Source organism: Pristiophorus japonicus, chromosome 21 (genome assembly GCF_044704955.1).
Source record: "Pristiophorus japonicus isolate sPriJap1 chromosome 21, sPriJap1.hap1, whole genome shotgun sequence".
Classification (NCBI taxonomy): domain Eukaryota; kingdom Metazoa; phylum Chordata; class Chondrichthyes; family Pristiophoridae; genus Pristiophorus; species Pristiophorus japonicus.
Genome location: NC_091997.1, coordinates 35,734,303 through 35,754,872, shown reverse-complemented (window position 1 = coordinate 35,754,872; position 20,570 = coordinate 35,734,303). Strand labels below are relative to the sequence as shown.

General features: G+C 48.5%; 1 protein-coding gene across 1 annotated transcript in view; it reads right to left on the bottom strand.

The window, feature by feature from the left end:
* Positions 1-1,314, bottom strand: part of ccr7 (chemokine (C-C motif) receptor 7) — an 89,275-nt gene extending 87,961 nt beyond the window's left edge. The window contains exon 1 of the mRNA XM_070864624.1: positions 1,087-1,314. Coding sequence (XP_070720725.1) covers positions 1,087-1,105 — 19 coding nt within the window. The 5' untranslated portion in view covers positions 1,106-1,314. The remainder of the gene's footprint in view (positions 1-1,086) is intronic.
* Positions 1,315-20,570: the final 19,256 nt, after the last annotated feature.

Here is a 20,570-nt window from a genome sequence, read left to right as displayed (position 1 = left end):
AGGACGAGATTCAAAAGTCCTTCATTAGCTGCAAAGCGCTTTGAGACGTTCGGTGGTCGTGAAAGGCACTATATAAATGCAAGTCTTTCTTCTGTATAAAATGAATTCAACGTAAGTTTAGACAGCGCAGTTGTTGAACACTATCGCGGCAAGTTTGCAAAGCTGCAGGCTGCGAGCGCATTTAAACATCGCGGTCACATTGCTAGCGATTTTCAATCCAATCTTCTCTCACACAGCCAGGGAAGGTTACTTAAAATATTGGAAATATTTCAGTTAGAGTACATATTTTATAATTACATGCAACAGTCAGTGTACATGCCTTATTAAACAGTCGCTGCATATCCTACACCAGTCAGTGAATATAATGTGACTGCCAGTGACAGTCTCTGTCCGATATAGAATACAATGAGTGTACATCACATCAGTGTGTACCACGGGACTAGAATCGGGTTACATTATATACAACAGTTAATATATAAAGTATCTGTCACACAATCCGAGTTCCGGATACATGTCCTGTTTTTCTGGCTCCTGCCATGAGTCTCAGCCAATGGGACACATCAGTAACGGGCAAGGGATGGCGGCCTTTACAAAGATTATTTCTTTTAAGAGTGGAAATGTCATTATTTGTAATATTACCCGATCTGCCGTGATGTTAAATTCTGAACGTCGCCAGCAAGTGTCATCTCCAGTCGGGTGAGGAGTAACTGGACCATGACAAGCAAATCTCATTCAATCCCCATTTTAACGTCATATATTTTGTCCCTGCTTTATTTAATATTTGATATTATTATCTAGCTATATAATCTATGTTTTATTAAAATCATATCTGCACACATTTGCTGTCAATTAATCCTAGTATTAGTTTCTATGTCCACATTTATAATGGAAAATTCCTATGTAGCGATGTCACGCTGTCATTATACCCTCCCACAAATGGTGGCACTGTAACGATTACTAAATCACATCTAACCCACCTTATGTGCTACTGCTGTCCACATACTGTGCCCCAGGATGTTTAACAATTTTCTAAATGAGAATTGTGAGACATCTGTTAACATTCAGAGGAATTAGAATTTTACTCACGTCTGAATCCGGTCATCATTGCCTCAGTAATGGCTGCACAACCTCAGTGAATTCTCCAGGCACCTGTTTCACGCAGAGGAACGAGCAGCTCTGTGTCTTGAATGTGACCCAGTGAAATCCTGAGATCTCCTGGAATCTAACAATCTCTGACTTTCTTCCTGTGCGGGTGTCCCTTGTCACTCTTTAAGCCTGTAGCTTTGAATGCGCGATTCTCGCAGACTTTGTGCGTGCGGTTCTCTCGGAGTCTCAGCCTCTCTGATTATTCTTGGGGTCTATAAGCTGTTTCACCACATGACTGATCTGCTCATTTCTGTCACTCCCTGGCACGCTGCCTGTCAGCTAATCAACTGGGGCCGGGCTGGAGAGGAAGGCGGTATATGGTACATTCAGGGACTTCCCTATCAACTGCTAAAATACTCGACATCATTTGCAAAGTTTATAAGGGATGAAAACACTGGGCACGCGGGACTGTCTGAACTTCCCAGGTCTGAGTGACAGAGTTTCTGGTCATATCACAGGACTGGGGGCTTTATTGAATGTCATAGCTTGACCACAGAGACACAGAGGGATTTTTACACTGATTCAAACATCACTTTTGGTTTGCAGATTAAAAATGTGTCTACAATAACCACTGAAACTGCAATCAGTCTCCGGTTGGCACAACTCAATAACTGTCACCTTTGGGCCTTCCCACATTCCTGTGACCAGCAATTTTTGGCATGATTTTTGTGTCTTCCACTGTGAAGACCGAATCAAAATAATTGTTTAAGGTCTCAGCCATTTCCACATTTCCCATTATTAAATCCCCCTTCTCATCTTCTAAGGGACCAACATTTACTTTAGTCACTCTCTTCCGTTTTATGTATCGGTAAAAGCTTTTACTATCTGTTTTTATGTTTTGCGCAAGTTTACTTTCGTAATCTATCTTTCCTTTCTTTATTGCTTTCTTAGTCATTCTTTGCTGTCGTTTAAAATTTTCCCAATCTTCTAGTTTTCCACTAACCTTGGCCACCTTATACGCATTGGTTTTTAATTTGATACTCTCCTTTATTTCCTTGGTTATCCACGGCTGGTTATCCCTTCTCTTACCGCCCTTCTTTTTCACTGGACTATATTTTTGTTGAGCACTGTGAAAGAGCTCCTTAAAAGTCCTCCACTGTTCCTCAATTGTGCCACCGTTTAGTCTGTGTTCCCAGTCTACTTTAGCTAACTCTGCCCTCATCCCACTGTAGTCCTCTTTGTTTAAGCATAGTACGCTCATTTGAGACACTACTTCCTCACCCACAATCTGTATTACAAATTCAACCATACTGTGATCACTCATTCCGAGAGGATCTTTTACTAGGAGATTGTTTATTATTCCTGTCTCATTACACAGGACCAGATCTAAGATAGCTTGCTCCGTTGTAGGTTCTGTAACATACTGTTCAAAGAAACAATCCCGTATGCACTCTATGAATTCCTCCTCCAGGCTACCCCGTGCGATTTGATTTGACCAATCGATATGTAGATTAAAATCCCCCATGATTACTGCCGTTCCTTTTTCACATGCCTCTATTATTCCCTTGATTATTGTCCGCCCCACCATGAAGTTATTATTTGGGGGCCTATAAACTACGCCCACCAGTGACTTTTTCCCCTTACTATCTCTAATCTCCACCCACAATGATTCAACATTTTGTTCATTAGAGCCAATATCATCTCTCACAACTGCCCTGCTATCATTCTTTATTAACAGAGCTACCCCACCTCCTTTCCCTTCTTGTCTATCCTTCCGAATTGTCAGATCCCCCTGTATGTTTAATTCCCAGTCTTGGCCACCCTGCAACCACGTTTCTGTAATGGCCACCAAATCATACCCATTTGTAATGATTTATGTCGTCAACTCATTTACTTTATTTCGAATGCTGCGTGCGTTTAGGTAGAGTGTTTTAAGACTAGTTTTTAAACCATGATTTTTAGTTTTGACCCCTCCTGCAGCCCCTTTATATTCATACATATTGCCCCTTCCTATCACCTTGTGGTTTACACTTACCCCAGTGCTACTCTGCTCTGTTGCCTCCTGCCTTTTGAATTCTTTCTTGGGGTCCTGTTCATCTGAGCTCTCACCCACTCTAACTAGCTCAGAGCCCTCTCCTGGGTTCCGAATACTCCTCGCATTGAGGCACCAAGCTTTCAGGCTTGCCTTTTTATTACACTTTGACCCTTTAGAATGTTGCTGTACATTGGCCCTTTTTGTTTTTTGCCTTGTGTTTCTCTGCCCTCCACTTTTACTCATCTCCTTTCTGTCTTTTGCTTCTGTCTCCATTTTTTTCCCTCTCTCTCCCTGCATTGGTTCCCATCCCCCTGCCATATTAGTTTAACTCCTCCCCAACAGCACTAGCAAACACTCCTCCGAGGACATTGGTTCCGGTCCTGCCCAGGTGCAGACCGTCTGGTTTGTACTGGTCCCACCTCCCCCAGAACCGGTTCCAATGCCCCAGGAATTTGAATCCCTCCCTGCTGCACCACTACTCAAGCCACGTATTCATCTGCCCCAAACCCTCGATTCCTACTCTGACTAGCACGTGGCACTGGTAGCAATCCCGAGATTACTACTTTTGAGATCCTACTTTTTAATTTAGCTCCTAGCTCCTTAAATTCATCTCGTAGGACCTCATCCCTTTTTTTACCTATGTCGTTGGTACCAATGTGCACCATGACAACTGGCTGTTCTCCCTCCCTTTTCAGAATGTCCTGCACCCGCTCCGAGACATCCTTGACCCTTGCACCAGGGAGGCAACATACCAGAAACGCCTATCAATTCCCTTTACAATTGAATCCCCTATCACTATCACTCTCCCGCTCTTTTTCCTGCCCTCCTGTGCAACAGAGCCAGCCACGGTGCCATGAACTTGGCTGCTGCTGCCCTCCCCTGATGAGTCATCTCCCTCAACCGTACTCAAAGCGGTGTATCTGTTTTGCAGGAGGATGACCGCAGGGGACCCCTGCACTACCTTCCTTGCACTGCTCTTCCTGCTGGTCTTCCATTCCCTATTTGGCTGTGGACCCTTCATCTGCGGTAAGAAAAACTCGCTACACGTGCTACCCATGTCATTCTTAGCATCGTGGATGCTCCAGAGTGAATCCACCCTCAGCTCCAAATCCGCAACGCGGTCCGTCAGGAGCTGGAGGCGGATACACTTCCTGCACACGTAGTACAGGAGGAGCATATCACGTGACCGAGCTCTCCTGCCATGACTTAACCCCTAGATTAACTTAAATTGGCGAATGTTAACAGGTTACTTACTGATATAAAAAAGAAAATCTACTCACCAATCACCAACCAATCACTTTCCCCTTTGGCTGTGATGTCACCTTTTGTTTTCTTCCTACTTCTTTTTTGCTGTTTCTCCCGGCTGGAGCTGTACAAGCTGAGCCTTTATAGGCCTCTCCACGCACCCCGGACTCGCGCTGCTCGAACTGCCGCTCCTCCTCCGACGTTGGGCCTCTTATAGGCCTCTCCACGCACCCCGGACTCGCACTGCTCGAACTGCCGCTCCTCCTCCGACGTTGGGCCTTTACAGGCCTCTCCACGCACCCCGGACTCGCGCTGCTCGAACTGCCGCTCCTCCTCCGACGTTGGGCCTTTATAGGCCTCTTCACGCACCCCGGACTCGCGCTACTCGGGATATATGGGTTATTTTCCGGTTGGCAAACAGTAACTAGTGGTTGCCGCAGGGATCGATGCTGGGGCCTCAACTATTTACAATTTATATTAATTACTTGGATGAAGGGACTGAGTGTATTGTAGCCAAGTTTGCTGATGATACAAAGATGGGTGGGAAAGCAAGTTGTGAGGAGGACACAAAAAATCTGCAAAGGGATATAGACAGGGTAAGTGAGTGGGCTAAAAGTTGGCAGATGGAGTATAATGTGGCAAATTGTGAGGTTATCCACTTTGGCAGAAAAAATAAAAAAGCAAATTATAATTTCAATGGAGAAAAATTGTAAAGTGCTGCAGTACAGAGGGACCTGGGAGTCCTTGTGCATGAAACACAAAAAGTTAGTATGCAGGTACAGCAAGTAATCAGGAAGGCAAATGGAATGTTGGCCTTTATTGCAAGAGGAATAGAGTATAAAAGCAGAGAAGTCCTGCTACAACTGTACAGGGTATTGGTGAGGTCACACCTAGGGTACAGCGTACAGTTTTGGTCTCCGTATTTACCCTATGTATATTTGCTCGTGGCTCAGGTAGTAATCCCGAGATTATTACCTTTGAGGTTCTGCTTTTTAATTTGGCCCCGAGCTGCTCATAATCTCTCAGCAGACCCTCTTTGTTTGCCCTCTCTATGTCGTTGGTACCCACATGGACCACGACAAGTGGATTTTCCCCCTCCCACTCCAAGTTCCTCTCCAGACCAGAGGAGATGTCCTTAACCCTGGCACCGGGCAGGCAACACAGCCTTTGGGACTCACGCTCTCGGCTGCAGAGAACAGTGTCTATCCCCCTAATAATACTGTCCCCTACCACTACTGTTATGTATGTAACCCTTGGTAACCTGTATCACACCACCACCAGAGGGCCTACCTGTTGGCGTCCCAAGGGATCCCAGCATCCCTTGGTAGCACTGTACATAAGCAAGCCACTCACGCGGTACCTGCACTCTGTAGTCTCATTAAAGCAGCTAAGGTCACACTTACTCATTGCTCACAGTACTCAGTTTCATCCTTTATTATGAGCGTATCAATTGACAAGGAGATAACGAACAACCGCGCGAAAATGCAAAGAACAGTTGGTATCCTGGAGAAGTTCTCAAAAGCGGACAATTGGGAGGCCTTCGGGGAGAGACTCGACCAATACTTCATGACCAATGAGCTGGAAGGGGTCGAGAACACTGCCAAACGAAAGGCGATCCTCCTTACCGTCTGTGGGGCAACAACCTATGGCCTCATGAAGAATCTTCTAGCTCTGGTAAAACCCACATCTAAATACAAGAAGAATTGTGTACGCTGGTCCGGGAGCATCTAAATCCTTAAAAAATCGTTTTGATGGCAAGGTATTGGTTCTACACGTATCAACGGTCGGAGGGCCAGGAAGTGGCGAGCTACGTCGCCGAACTAAGATGCCTCGCAGGACATTGCAAATTTGAGGGATTCCTAGAACAAATGCTGAGAGACTTTTTTCTGATTGGCATTGGCCATGAGGTAACTATTGACTGTTGAAACTCCGAACCTGAGCAAAACCATAACGATAGCCCAGGCATTTATGTCCACCAGCGACAACACCAAACAAATTTCGCAGAGTAAAGAGGATTCGGCAAGTACTGTACATAAAGTAACATCGTTTTCAAGCAGGAATATACATGGCAGAATATACACGCTGGCTGCTGCATGATCTCAGATGACCCAGAGTCCGCCATCAATCGGTAATGCAAGGCAGTTAGCACTCTGTTGGTGTTGTGGAGGTGATCATCGGGCCCATCAATGCCGCTTCAAGCAATATGCGTGCAACGGTTGCAGAACAATGGGACACCTCCAGCGAGTGTAAAGTGCGAGCTGCAAACCCTGCAAACCACCACATTGCAGAGGAAGATCGATCCACTGTGGATCAGGCTGAATTGGAGACTCGAACCGAGGAGGCAGAAATGTACGGGGTACACACATTCACCACGAAATGTCCACCAGTAATGTTGAAAGTTGAACTGAACGGAATTCCAGAATCCATTGAACTCAGCCAGTCTATAATGAGCAAAAATGCCTTTGACAGGCTGTGGTGCAACAAGGCACACAGGCCCAAGCTCAGCCCCATTCACAACAAGCTAAGAACTTACACCAAGGAACTGATCCCTGTAATTGGCAGTGCAGAAGTCAAAGTCTCCTATGATGGAGCAGTGCACAAACTCCCATTGTGGATTGTGCCAGGGGATGGCCCCGCACTGTTTGGCAGAAGCTGGTTGGGAAAAATCCGCTGGAACTGTGATGACATCCGAGCGCTTTCGTCCATCGACGACGCCTCATGTGCCCAGATTCTGAGCAGGTTTCCATCGTTGTTCGAGCCAGGCATTGGAACATTGGAAGTTTCTCGGGGGCGAAAGTGCAGATCCATTTGGTTCCCGGTACGCGACACATTCACCACAAGGCACGGGAGATATCATATATGATGCGTGAGAAAGTGGAAATTGAGCTGTACAGGCTGCAACGAGAAGGCATCATCGCGCTGGTGGAATTCAACGAGTGGGCCAGTCTGATTGTCCTGGTACTTAAAGGTGATGGCACGGTCAGAATTTGTGGGGACTATAAAGTAATGATTAACCGTTTTTCGCTACAGAACCAGTACCCGCTACCCAAGGCAGACGACCTATTTGCTACCCTGGCTGGAGGGAAGACGTTCACCAAGTTGGACCTGACCTTGGCCTACATGATGCAGGAGCTGGAGGAATCTTCAAAAGGCTTCACCTGCATCAACACGCACAAAAGGTATGTTCATCTATAACCGGTGCCCGTTCAGGATTCGGTCGGCCACGGTAATCTTCCAACGGAACATGGAGCGTCTGCAAAAGTCGGTCCCTCGCACTGTGGTTTTCCAGGACAACATATTGGTTACAGGTTGGGACACCATTGTGCACTTGAAGAATCTGGAAGAGGTTCTTAGTCGTTTGGATTGCGTGGGACTCAGGTTGAAACGCTTGAAGTGTGTTTTCCTGGTGCTGGAGATCGAGTTCTTGGGAAGAAGAATCGCAGCAGATGGCATCAGAACCACCGACGCCATGACAGAGGCCATCAAGAACACGCTGCGACCACAGAATGTGATGGAGCTGCAGTAGTTCCTGGGACTCCTCAACTATTTCAGTCATTTCCTACTCGGGTTAAGAACCTTGCTAGAACCCCTACATGTACTACTGCAAGGGACATGACTGGGTATGGGGGAAATCACAAGAGGCTGCCTTTGAGAAGGCCAGAAATCTGTTGTGTTCAAACAAACTGCTTGTCCTGTATAACCCATGTAAATGATTAGTGTTAGCTTGCGATGCATCGCCATACGGGGTCAGGTGTGTGTTACAACAGGCTAATGAATCGGGGATTCTGCAACCGGTCGCTTATGCATCCAGGAGTTTGTCCAAGGCCGAAAGGGCCTACAGCATGATTGAAAAAGAGGCTCTGGCGTGCGTTTACGGGTGAAAAAAATGCACCAATACTTGTTTGGCCTCAAGTTTGAGCTTGAAACTGATCACAAGCCGCTCATATCACTATTCTCTGAGAGCAAAGGGATTAACACCAATGCCTCTGCCTGCGTCTAAAGATGGCCGCTCACGCTGTCGGCATACAACTATGTAATCCGCCACAGACCGGGCATAGAGAACTGCGCTGATGCTCTCAGTCGGCTACCATTGCCCACCACCGAGGTGGAAATGGACAGCCTGCGGACTTGCTCTTGGTAATGGATGCATTCGAAAATAAAAAGTCACCCATTACGGCCCGCCAGATCAAGACCTGGACCAGCCAGGATCCTTTACTGTCCTTGGTAAAAAAACTGTGTCCTCCATGGGAGCTGGTCCAGCATCCCAGCGGAGATGCAGGAGGCGATGAAGCCGTTCCACAGGCGCAAAGACGAAATGTCCTTGCAGGCGGACTGTCTGTTGTGGGGTAATCACGTGGTCTTGCCCAAGAAGGGCAGGGAAATGTTCATTTGTGACCTACACAGCACCTGCCCAGGCATTGTAATGATGAAAGCCATAGCCAGATCCCATGTGTGGTGGCCCGACATTAACTCAGATTTAGAGTCATGCGGGCACCAGTGCAACACTTGCTCTCAATTGAGCAATGCACCCAGAGAGGCACCGCTAAGTTTGTGGTCGTGGCCCTCCAAACCGTGGTCGAGGATTCACGTGGACTATGCGGGCCCATTTCTAGACAAAGTGTTCTTGGTGGTTGTGGATGCTTATTCAAAATGGATTGAATGTGTAATAATGTCTGTAAGCACGTCCACGGCCACCATCCAAAGCCTACGAGCTATGTTTGCCACGCATGGCCTGCCTGATGTCCTAGTCAGCGACAATGGGCCATGTTTCATCAGTGCTGAATTCAAGGAATTCATGACCCGCAACGGGATCAAGCACGTCATATCTGCCCCGTTCAAGCCCGCATCCAACGGCCAGGCAGAACGGGCAGTTCAGACCATCAAGCAAAGCTTGAAACGCGTGTCAGAAGGCTCCCTGCAGACCCGGCTGTCCCGAGTACTGCTCAGCTACCGCACCAGACCCCACTCGCTCACCGGAATTCCCCCAGCCGAGCTGCTCATGAAAAGGGTGCTCAAAACAAGGCTCTCGCTTGTCCACCCTGATCTCCATGATCACGTGGAGGGCAGGCGGCATCAACAAAGTGTGTACCATGACCACGCAAATTTGTCACGCGATATTGAGGTCAATAATCCTGTGTTTGCACTCAATTATGGACATGGTCCCAAATGGCTCGCTGGCACGGTCATAGCCAAAGAAGGGAGTAGGGTATTTCCGGTCAAATTGGCCAATGCAGAAAACATTTGGACCAAATCAAATTGCAGTTCACCAACAGCTACGAACAACCCGAAGAAGACACCACCAACTTTGACCCTTCAACACACACACACGTGGTAACTGACATCATGGTTGACCACGAAGCCGAACTCACCATCCCCAGCAGCCTGGCAAGGCCGGCTGCCCAGCAGCCCAGTGAAGAACTGACCAACTCACCCACACTTGCATTTGTACCGAGACGATCGACAAGGGAGTGACAAGCCCCAGAGCGTCTCACCCTGTAAATAAGTGTACTGTTAACTTTACGAGTGAGTGATATTATGTATTTAACTCTTGGCAACCTGTATCACACCACCATCAGAGGACCTACCTGTTGGAGTCCCAAGGGATCCCAGCATCCCTTGGGAGCACTGTATATAAGCAGGCCACCCACGAGGTACCTGTACTCTGGAGTCTTATTAAAGGAGCTAAGGTCACACTTACTCATGGCTCACTTACTCAGTTTCATCCTTTATTATGAACGTATCAACTACAACCTTTCCTTTTACTCCCCCAGTTGAATGGCCCCCGTACCACGGTGCAGTGGTCAGTTTGCTCATCCTCCATGCAGTCCCTGCTCTCGTCCACACAGGGAGCAAGAGCCTCGAACCTGTTGGACAACAGCAAGGGCTGAGGCTCCTCCATCACTCCACCCTGAGTCCCCATACCTTCCTCGCTTGTAGTCACACCCTCCTGTCCCTGACCAAATTTGAATTAATTAATCTAAGGGGTGTGACTGCCTCCTGGAACACAGCGTCCAGGTAACTCTCCCCCTCCCTGATGTGTCGCAGTGTCTGCAGCACAGACTCCAGCTCATCAACACGGAGCCAGACTTCCTCGAGTTGCAGACACTTGCTGCAGATGTGGTCACCGTGGATCTCAATGGGGTCAACCAGCTCCCACATGCAGCAGAAACACATCGCCTGCCCTGCCATCTCTAATGTATTTAATTAATCAGATTTAGTTTTTATTATTAATCCTGGCCCTTAATCTAAGGCCCATAATTTAAAGCAAGAAAAGAGAGAAAAACTCACCAACCAATCATTTCCCAGCTTTCTTGTGACGTGGCATGTAGTCGCCCTGTTCTCCATTGTCGCCCTCTGACCCGCTCGCTGCTCCCTGCGGGGAAGGGACTGCGGGGGAGGGGCTGTGGGTGAAGGGCTGTGGGGGAGGGGCTGCTCCCTGCGGGGGAGGGGCTGTGGCAGAGGGGCCACTCGCTGTGGGGGAGGGGCTGCGGGGGAGGGACTGTGGGGGAGGGGCTGCTCCCTGCGCGGGAGGGGCCAGGCTGCTCCCTGTGGGGGAGGGGACGCTCGCTGCTTTTTGGCCCACTGCTGCTCAGCTGTTCCCTCCTGGGTCGGCGCTGTCTATTTGAAGTTCAGCCAGCCATTCTAGTACCTCGTTTTTATCAATTTTTATCCCATCCAGTGTCTTCTCTACCTCCTCTTTCACTATGTCTATGGCAGCATCCTCTTCCTTTGTGAAGACAAATGCAAAGTACTCATTTAGTACTTCAGCCATACCGCCGGCCTCCATGCATAGGTCTCCATTTTGGCCCGTAATGGGCCCCACCCCTCCTCCTACTGCCCGCTTACTATTTATGTGCCGATAGAAGTCTCTTGGATTCCCTTTTATATTAGCTGACAATCTATTCTCATACTCTCTCTTTGCCCATCTTTTTTTCTTTTTCACTTCCCCTCTGACCTTTCTATAGTCAGCCGGATTCTCACTTGTATTCTCAGCCTGACATCTGTCATACGCCCCTTTCTCTGCTTCATCTTACTCTCTCTCTCTTTCGTCATCCAGGGAGCTCTGACTTTGGATGTCCCACCTTTCCCCCTCGGGGGAATGTACCTCGACTGTACCCAAACCATCTCCTCTTTAAACGCAGCCCATTGTGCTATTACAGTTTTGGCTGCCAATCTTTTATTCCAGTTTACCCGGGCCAGATCCATTCTCAACCCACTGACATAGGCTTTCGTCCAATTAACTATTTTTACTCCAGATCACTCCCTGTCCTTTTCCACAGCGAATCTAAACATTATGATGCAGCGATGGCATTCAAGTGACTCTTGCTGCAAAGTGTACAAGAGCCGACATGACAGGAGGGCAAGATTGGGTGAGGCCGTGACTGCCCATGAGGGGTTTTGAACTTACAGGGCCAGAAATTGGTCTCCGACGGCGGTGCAACATGGGTGGTATGGGCCCGTTCAGCTGTTATCTGCAGCCCCTGATAATCAGCGCCATTGCAGTCAATGGGAGAATTTGTAGGCCACAGTCGCCCCGGCCACAAGTGAGATTTTCACCAAGTGAACAAGCTGACACTGCACTGCAGCTCGATGTGAAACAAGGAGAAAAATGCTACAAGACTTGAGACCTTTCATGGCTCTGCTCCAATTCTACTTCAGAAAATCTGTGGTTACATGTTAAGAGATTAAAGGCAGCAGATGTCACATCAAAGACAACACTGTGCATCTGCTGCCTGCAAAACAGTCTCAGAGCGAAAGAGTGCGTGAGGAGATAGAGAAATAGTGTGAGAGCACATGTGCAACATAAAAAGGAATCCAAAAGTCTTCTGTAGGCATATAAATAGTAAACGGTTAGCAGGGGGAGGGGTGGGGCAGATTAGGGACCAAAAAGAGAGCTATGCATGGAGGCAGAGGGTATGGCTGAGGTACTAAATGAGTACGTTGCATCTGTCTTCAGCGAGGAAGATGCTGCCATAGACATTGTTAAGTATGGAAGAACTCCACAAGACTGAGTACTGTGAGCTAAAACTGATGTGACCTTAGTCTCTTTAATAAAATTCCAGAGTGCCAAAGCAGCATGGCAGACAACCTCTTGAGATTTACCCCAAACCCAGTCGTCACCCTTACATAGCAACATGTGCAACGGTTCCAGCAAATGCTTAACCCGGGTAGAAAGTTACCAAAATAGTTGAGGAGTCCCAGGAATGAACGCAGCTCCATCACATTCTGTGGTCTGGGTACATTCTTGATGGCTGTCTTTGAGTCCGTTGGTCTGATGCAGTCTGGCGCAATCTTTCTCCCCAAAAATTCGCCCTCTGGCGCTAGGAAAACACACTTGGAGCATTTCAGCCAGAGTCCCACTCTGTCTGTCTAGCCGACTTAGAACCTCTTCCAGGTTGTGCAGGTGTTCGGTGGTGTCACGACCGGTGATCAGGATGTCGGCTTGAAACACAACGGTGCACAGAACCAATTTCAGCAAACTCTCCATGTTCCTCTGGAAGATGGCAGCAGCTGAACGAATCCCAAAAGGACACCTGTGGTATATGAACAGTCCTTTGTGCGGGTTGATGCACGTCAATCTTTTCTAAGATTCAGCCAGCTCCTGTGTCATGTAGGTGGAGGTTTGGTCCAACTTGGTGAACAACTTCCCCCCCCCCCGCTAATGTTGTGAACAGGTCATCCGCCTTGGGTAACGGGTACTGGTTTTGTAACGAGACTCGGTTGATCGTTACCTTGTAGCCTCCGCAGATTCTGACCGTGCCATCGCTTTTCAACACCGGAACAATCGGACTGGCCCACTCGTTGAACTCGACTGGCGATATGATTCCCTCTCGTTGAAGTCTGTCCAGTTCGATCTCGACTTTCTCCCTCGTCGTATATGGAACTGCTCGAGCCTTGTGATGAACGGGCCTTGCATCGGGGACTAGATGGATCTGCACCTTGGCGCCTGTGAAGTTGCCGATGCCTGGTTCAAATAGCGACAGAAACTTGCTCAGCACTTGGGCGCACGAGGCGTCATCCACTGAATATAGTGCTTTGATGTCGACCCAGTTCCATCGAATCTTTCCCAGCCAGCTTCTGCTGAATAGCGTTGGGCCATCGCCTGGTACAATCCACAGTGATAAATCATGCACAGCTCCATTGTACAATACCTTAACTGCCGCACTGCCAATGACTGGTATGAGCTCTTTGGTGTAAGTGCGCAGCTTTGTCTGAATCGGGCTCAGTTTGGGCCTTTGTGCCTTGTTGCCCCACAATTTCTCAAAAGCCTTCTGGCTCATAATTGACTGACTCGTCCCCGTGTCCAACTCCATTGATACCGGAATGCCGTTCAATTTGACTTTCAGCATGATAGGAGAGCTCTTGGTGGTGAAGGTGTGTACCCCATACACTTCTTCCTCGGGTTGAGTTGCCTCTCTTGTTTGTTCTGCGTGATCCGTGCTGGATCGATCATCCTCTGCCGACTCTGCCATGTGGTGAGTCGCAGCACTCTTGCACATTCGCTGGAGGTGCCCCATTGTTTCGCAGCCTTTGCACATGTCGTGCTTGAATTGACATTGATGGGCTCGATGATTACCCCTGCAGCGCCAACATGGTGCTAATGGATTTGCATTCACGCCCGATGGCGGAATCTGAGTCATCCCAGGTCTTGCAGCTGCAGGCATGTAGGCCCTGCCATATGCAGTTCTGCCTGCTAGCAACGTTATTTTATGCACAGAACTTGCCGGTGAGCTTCGATGCTGGGAAGATATCTGTCTGGTATTATCGCTCGTGGATATGAATGCCTGGGCTATCGTGATGGCCTTGCTCAGGTCTCGGGATTCGGCGGACAGCAGCTTGCCAATTCCAAGCACGAAAAAGTCCCGTAGCATTTCCCCCAAAAATCCAGCAAATTCGCAAGTTCCTGTAACTTGCCATGTCCTGGCCCTCGGAGCGGTGGTGCGTGTAGAAGCAATACCTGGCCATTAAGATTCTCTCCTTCGGCTTGAGGTGGTTGCAAACCAGCGTACACAACTCTGTATATGTCTTCTCTGCTGGTTGCTAGCAGATTCTTGATGAGACCCATACACGGTGAGGAGAATCGCCCTGCGTTTGATCGCTGTATCATCCCCTTCCAGCTCGTTGGCCATGAAGTACTGGCTGAGACACTGAACGAAGGCTTCCCAATCATCACCCTCTACAAATCTCTCTAAAATACCAATGGCAGCCATGACCGCGTGAAAGTTCGTAATCTGTTACTCGTCACCAATTGTTAAGTATGGAAGAACTCCACAAGACTGAGTACTGTGAGCTAAAACTGATGTGACATTCGTCTCTTTAATACAACTCCAGAGTGCCTTATCAGCATGGCAGATAATCTTTTATACTCCCTTGCACGAGGTGTGCAGGTGAACCTTGGGCCTCCAACAGTTGCGCCCTCTGATGGCAAGTCTTACACAGTTACAATGTTTACATACATAACAGACATAGTGAAGGAGGAGGTAGAGATGATACTGGATGGGATAAAAATTGATGAGAACTATGTATGAGAAAGGCTGAATGTACTTAAAGTAGATAAGTCACAGAACCGGATGGGATGCATCCTAGGATGCTGAGGGAAGTAAAGGTGGAAATTGCGGAGGTACTGGCCATAATCTTCCAATCCTCTTTGGATACAGGAGTGGTGTAGGCCGTGATCCTTACCAACGGATCCATTACAGACTCAATTCACATCCAGACCGGGGTCAAACAGGGCTGCGTCATCGCTCCAACCCTCTTCTCAATCTTCCTCGCCGCCATGCTCCACCTCACAATCAACAAGCTCCCCGCTGGAGTGGAACTAAACTACAGAACCAGTGGGAAGCTGTTTAACCTACACCGCCTCCAGGCCAGGTCCAAGATCACCCCATCCTCTGTCGTTGAGCTGCATTACGCGGACGACGCCTGCATCTGCGCACATTCTGAGGCTGAACTCCAGGATATAGTCAATATATTCACTGAGGCATATGAAAGCATGGGCCTTCCGCTTAACATCCGTAAGACAAAGGTCCTCCACCAGCCTGTCCTCACCGCACAGCACTGCCCCCCAGTCATCAAGATTCACGGCGCGGCCCTGGACAACGTGGACCATTTCCCATATCTCGGGAGCCTCTTATCAGCAAAGGCAGACATTGATGCGGAGATTCAACATCGCCTCCAGTGCGCCAGTGCAGCCTTTGGCCATCTGAGGAAAAGAGTGTTTGAAGACCTGGCTCTCAAATCTCCCACCGAGCTCACGGTCTACAGGGCTGTAGTAATACCCACCCTCCTGTATGGATCTGAGACATGGACGATGTAAAGAAGGCACCTCAAGTCGCTGGAGATATATCACCAACGATGTCTCCGCAAGATCTTGCAAATCCCCTGGGAGGACAGGCGCACCAACATCAGTGTCCTCATCCAGGCTAACTTCCCCAGTATTGAAGCACTGACCACACTTGATCAGCTTCGCTGGGCAAGCCTTTTAGTTAGCATGGCATGCCAGATACGAGACACCCTAAGCAAATGCTTTATGCGGAGCTCCATCACGGTAAAAGAGCCAAAGGTGGGCAGCGGAAACGTTATAAGGACACCCTCCCTGGTAAAGTGCGACATCCCCACTGACACCTGGGAGACCCTGGCCGAAGACCGCCCGAGGTGGAGAAAGTGCATCCGCGAGGGCGTTGAGCTCTTCGAGTCTCAACGCAAAGAGCGTGAAGAGGTCAAGCGCAGAAAGCGGAAGGAATGCACGGTAAACCAGCCCCACCCACCCCTTCCCTCGACGAATGTCTGTCCCACCTGTGACAGGGTCTGTGGTTCTCGTATCGGACTGTTCAGCCACCCAAGAACTCACTTTGGGAGTGGAAGCAAGTCCTCCTTGCTTCCGAGGGACTGCCTATGATGATGATGGTGCCAGAGGACTGTAGAATTGCAAATGTTAGACCCTTGTTCAAAAAAGGGTGTCAGGATAAACCCAGCAATCATTGGGAAGCCAGCACGGACTTGTTAAAGGTAAATCGTGTCTAACCAACTTGATTGAGCATTTTGATGAGGTAACAGAGAGGGTTGATGAAAGAAAGACTTGTGTTTATATAGCACCTTTCACGACCACCGAACGTCTCAAAGTGCTTTACAGCCAATAAAGTACCTTTGAAGTGTAGTCACTGCTGTAATGTAGCAAACGCGGCAGCCAACTTACATTACACAGCTTTACACGGCAAACTCCCCAAAACAGCAATGTGATAATGACCAGATAATCTGCTTTTGTTATGTTGATTGCGCGATAAATATTGGCCAGGACACTTGAAATACTGCCATGGGAGCTTTAACGTCCACCTGAGAGGGCAGATGGGTCCTCGGTTTAACATCTCATCTGACGGCACCTCTGACAGTGCAGCACTCCTTCAGTACTGCCCCTCCGATAGTGCAGTGCTCCCTCAGTACTACCACTCCGACAGTGCAGCATTCCCTCAGTACTGCCCCTCTGACAGTGCAGCACTTCCTCAGTACTGCCCCTCCGATAGTGCAGTGCTCCCTCAGTACTGCCACTCCAACAGTGCAGCACTCCTCAGTACTGCCCCTCCGACAGTGCAGTGCTCCCTCAGTACTGCCACTCCGACAGTGCAGCACTCCCTCAGTACTGCCCCTCCGACAGTGCAGTGCTCCCTCAGTACTGCCACTCCGACAGTGCAGCATTCCCTCAATACTGCCCCTCCGACAGTGCAGTGCTCCCTCAATACTACACTGGAGTGTCAGCTTAGATTTTTGTGCTCAAGTTCCTGGAGTGGGACTTGAACCCACAACCTTTTGATACAGAGGAGAGAGTGCTGCCATCTGAGCCACAGCCAACACTGCAGTTGACGTAGCATACACAGACTTCCAAAAGAAGTTTGATAAAGTGCCTCATAAGAACAAAAGAAGCTGGGGTTGTTCTCCTTGGAGCAGAGAAGGTTGAGAGGAGATTTGATCGAGGTGTTCAAAATCATGAGGGGTCTGGTCAGAGTAGATCGAGAGAAACTGTTCCTATTGGTGGAAGGGTCGAGAACCAGAGGACATAGATTTAAGGCGATTATCAGAAGAACCAAAGGCGACATGAGGAAAAACCTGTTTACGCAGCGAGTGGTTAGGATCTGGAATGCGCTGCCTGAGAGGGCGGTGGAGCCAGACTCAATCGCAGCTTTCAAAAGGGAATTGGATAAGTTCCTGAAGGGAAAAATGTGCAGGGAGTCGTGGGAAAGGGCAGGGAATGGGACTGGCTGAGGTGCTCTTGCAGAGAGCCGGCAAGGGCTCGACGGGCCGAATGGCCTCCTTCTGTGTTGTGACCATTCTATGATTTATGATTCTATAATAGGTTTGCAGCAAAGTTAAAGACCATGGAATAAAAGGGACTGTCCCTGTCATGGATAGGAAATTGGCTAGGTGACAGGAAACAGAGAGTAGTGGTGAACAGTTGTTTTCCGGACTGGAGGAAGGTATACAGTGGTGTTCCCCAGGGCTCGGTACTGGGACTACTGCTTTTCTGGATATATATTAATGACTTGGATGTGAGTGTACAGGGCACAATTTCAAAATTTGCAGATGGCACAAAAATTGGAAGTGTAGTGAACAGCGAGGAAAATAGTGATAGACTTCAAGAGAACATAGACAGACTGGTGGGATGGGCGGACACGTGGCAGATGTAATTTAATGCAGAAAAGTGTGAAGTGATACATTTTGGTTGGAAGAACGAGGAGAGGCAATATAAACTAAAGGGTACAATCCTAAAGGGGGTGCATGAACAGAGAGACCTGGGGGTATGTGTGCACAAATCGCTGAAGGTGGCAGGACAGGTTGAGAAAGCGGTTAAAGCATCTGGGATCCTGGGCTTCATAAATAGAGACACTGAGTACAAAAGAAAGAAAGATATGATGAAAATGTAGAAAACACTGGTTCGGCCTCAACTGGAGTATTGTGTCCAATTCTAGGCACTGCACTTTAGGAAGGATGTGAAGGCCTTGGAGAGGGGGCAGAAAAGATTTACCAGAATGGTTCCAGGGATGGGGGACTTCAGTTACGTGGATAGACTGGGGAAGCTGGGGTTGTTCTCCTTGGAGCAGAGAAGGTTGAGAGGAGATTTGATCGAGGTGTTCAAAATCATGAGGGGTCTGGACAGAGTAGATAGAGAGAAACTGTTCCCATTGGTGGAAGGGTCAAGAACCAGAGGACACAGATTTAAGGTGATTGGGAGAAGAACCAAAGGCGACAGAATAAATAGAGTAGTGGAGTGGGACTGGCTGAGGTGCTCTTGCAGAGAGCCGGCACGGACTCGATGGGCCGAATGGCCTCATTCTCTGCTGTAACCATTCTGTGATTCTATAATTCTATACTATTTAACCCTGTACCTGCCCTGGGGGTGTTTGATGGGGCAGTGTAGAGGGAGCTTTACTCTGTATCCAACTCGTGCTGTACCTGCCCTGGGAGTGTTTGATGGGACAGTGTAGAGAGAGCTTTACTCTGTATCTAACCCATGCTGTACCTGCTCTGGGAGTGTTTGATGGTACAATGTAGAGGGAGCTTTACTCTGTATCTAACCCATGCTGTACCTGCCCTGGGAGTGTTTGATGGGACAGTGTAGAGGGAGCTTTTACTCTGTATCTAACCCGTGCTGTACCTACCCCTGGAGTGTTTGATGGGACAGTGTAGAGGGAGCTTTACTCTGTATCTAACCCGTGCTGTACCTGCCCTGGGAGTGTTTGATGGGACAGTGTAGAGGGAGCTTTACTCTGTATCTAACCCCTTGCTGTACTTGCCCTGGGAGTATTTGATGGGGCAGTGTCGAGGGAGCTTTACTCTGTATCTAACCCGTGCTTTACCTGCCCTGGGGGTGTTTGATGGGACAGTGTAGAGGGAGCTTTACTCTGTATCTAACCCGTGCTGTACCTGCCCTGGGAGTGTGTGATGGGACAGTGTAGAGGGAGCTTTACTCTGTATCTAACCCGTGCTGTACCTGCCCTGGGAGTGTTTGATGGGACAGTGTAGAGGGAGCTTTACTCTGTATCTAACCCCTTGCTGTCCCTGTCCTGGTGCAGAGAGAGGAAAGTCAGGTTTTACCCCGCAGTAATTCCCTTCGCTGTGCCGAATTCTGACATTCAATAAATAACGGAAATTTGAAAAAACATACAACAGATGAAAATGTGGTGACGTGATGCATTTTTTTTCAAACAAAACATTTCATCTGTCATCAGTTCCTTTTTTTGTGATTATAAACTGGAGGCACCTTGTGAATGACTTCCCCTTTTGTTGGACCCTCGGATCTGCACAGATTCGATTTGGCTTCAAAATAGTCGTTAAAAAAAGATCAGAATAAGTTAGATAATAATCCGTCTTTTTATCAAACAAATCAAAGTCTGTCAAAGCACGTAACGCAGTGAGTTATGTTTGAAGTGCTCTGACATTGTAGAGCGAATGGCACGGTGACTTCAGACCTACATCATCACAGACACAGCGCTGGGCTGAACGACCACCTTAACTGCGTTAGTGGTGAATATTGCAGGAGGCCACTGGGAAAAACCCCTGCCCTTTCTCAAGTTGTGGCCTGGGATCTTCAATACCACCTGAACAAGGAGATGGAGCCGGGAGGAACAAGAAATGAATCACCCTGACGTCCGCAATTACATCATTTACTCATAATTCTTAGTACGCCTCATAATCCCTCCATGGCCTCGCCCCTCCCTATCTCTGTAACCCCCTCCGCCTACACCCCTCCCTATCTCTGTAACCCCCTCCCCCTATACCCCTCCCTATCTCTGACAGCCCCTCCACGGCCCTCGCCCCTCCCTATCTCTGACAACCCCTCCATAGTGCTCACCCCTCCCTATCTCTGAAAGCCCCCAGCCCACAACCCTCCCAGATCTCTGCGCTCCTCCAATTCTGGCCTATTGCCCATCCCCCGATTTCAATCGCTCCACCATTGGTGGTGTGCCTTCAGCTGCCTGGGCCCCAAACTCACGAATTCCCTCCCTAAACCTCTCCACCTGTCTCTCCTCCTTAAAATCAACACCCTTGACTAAATTTTTGGTTATCTGCCCTGATATGCAATCATCCGTAAATCAAACTATCATACCTTAATCTATCCTTCGCATTTCCTATAGCACCAAACATAATCAACTGAGAGTTTTATTTATATAATTTACTATTTGTACAAGTTCAGGTTTCCATGGGCTAGACC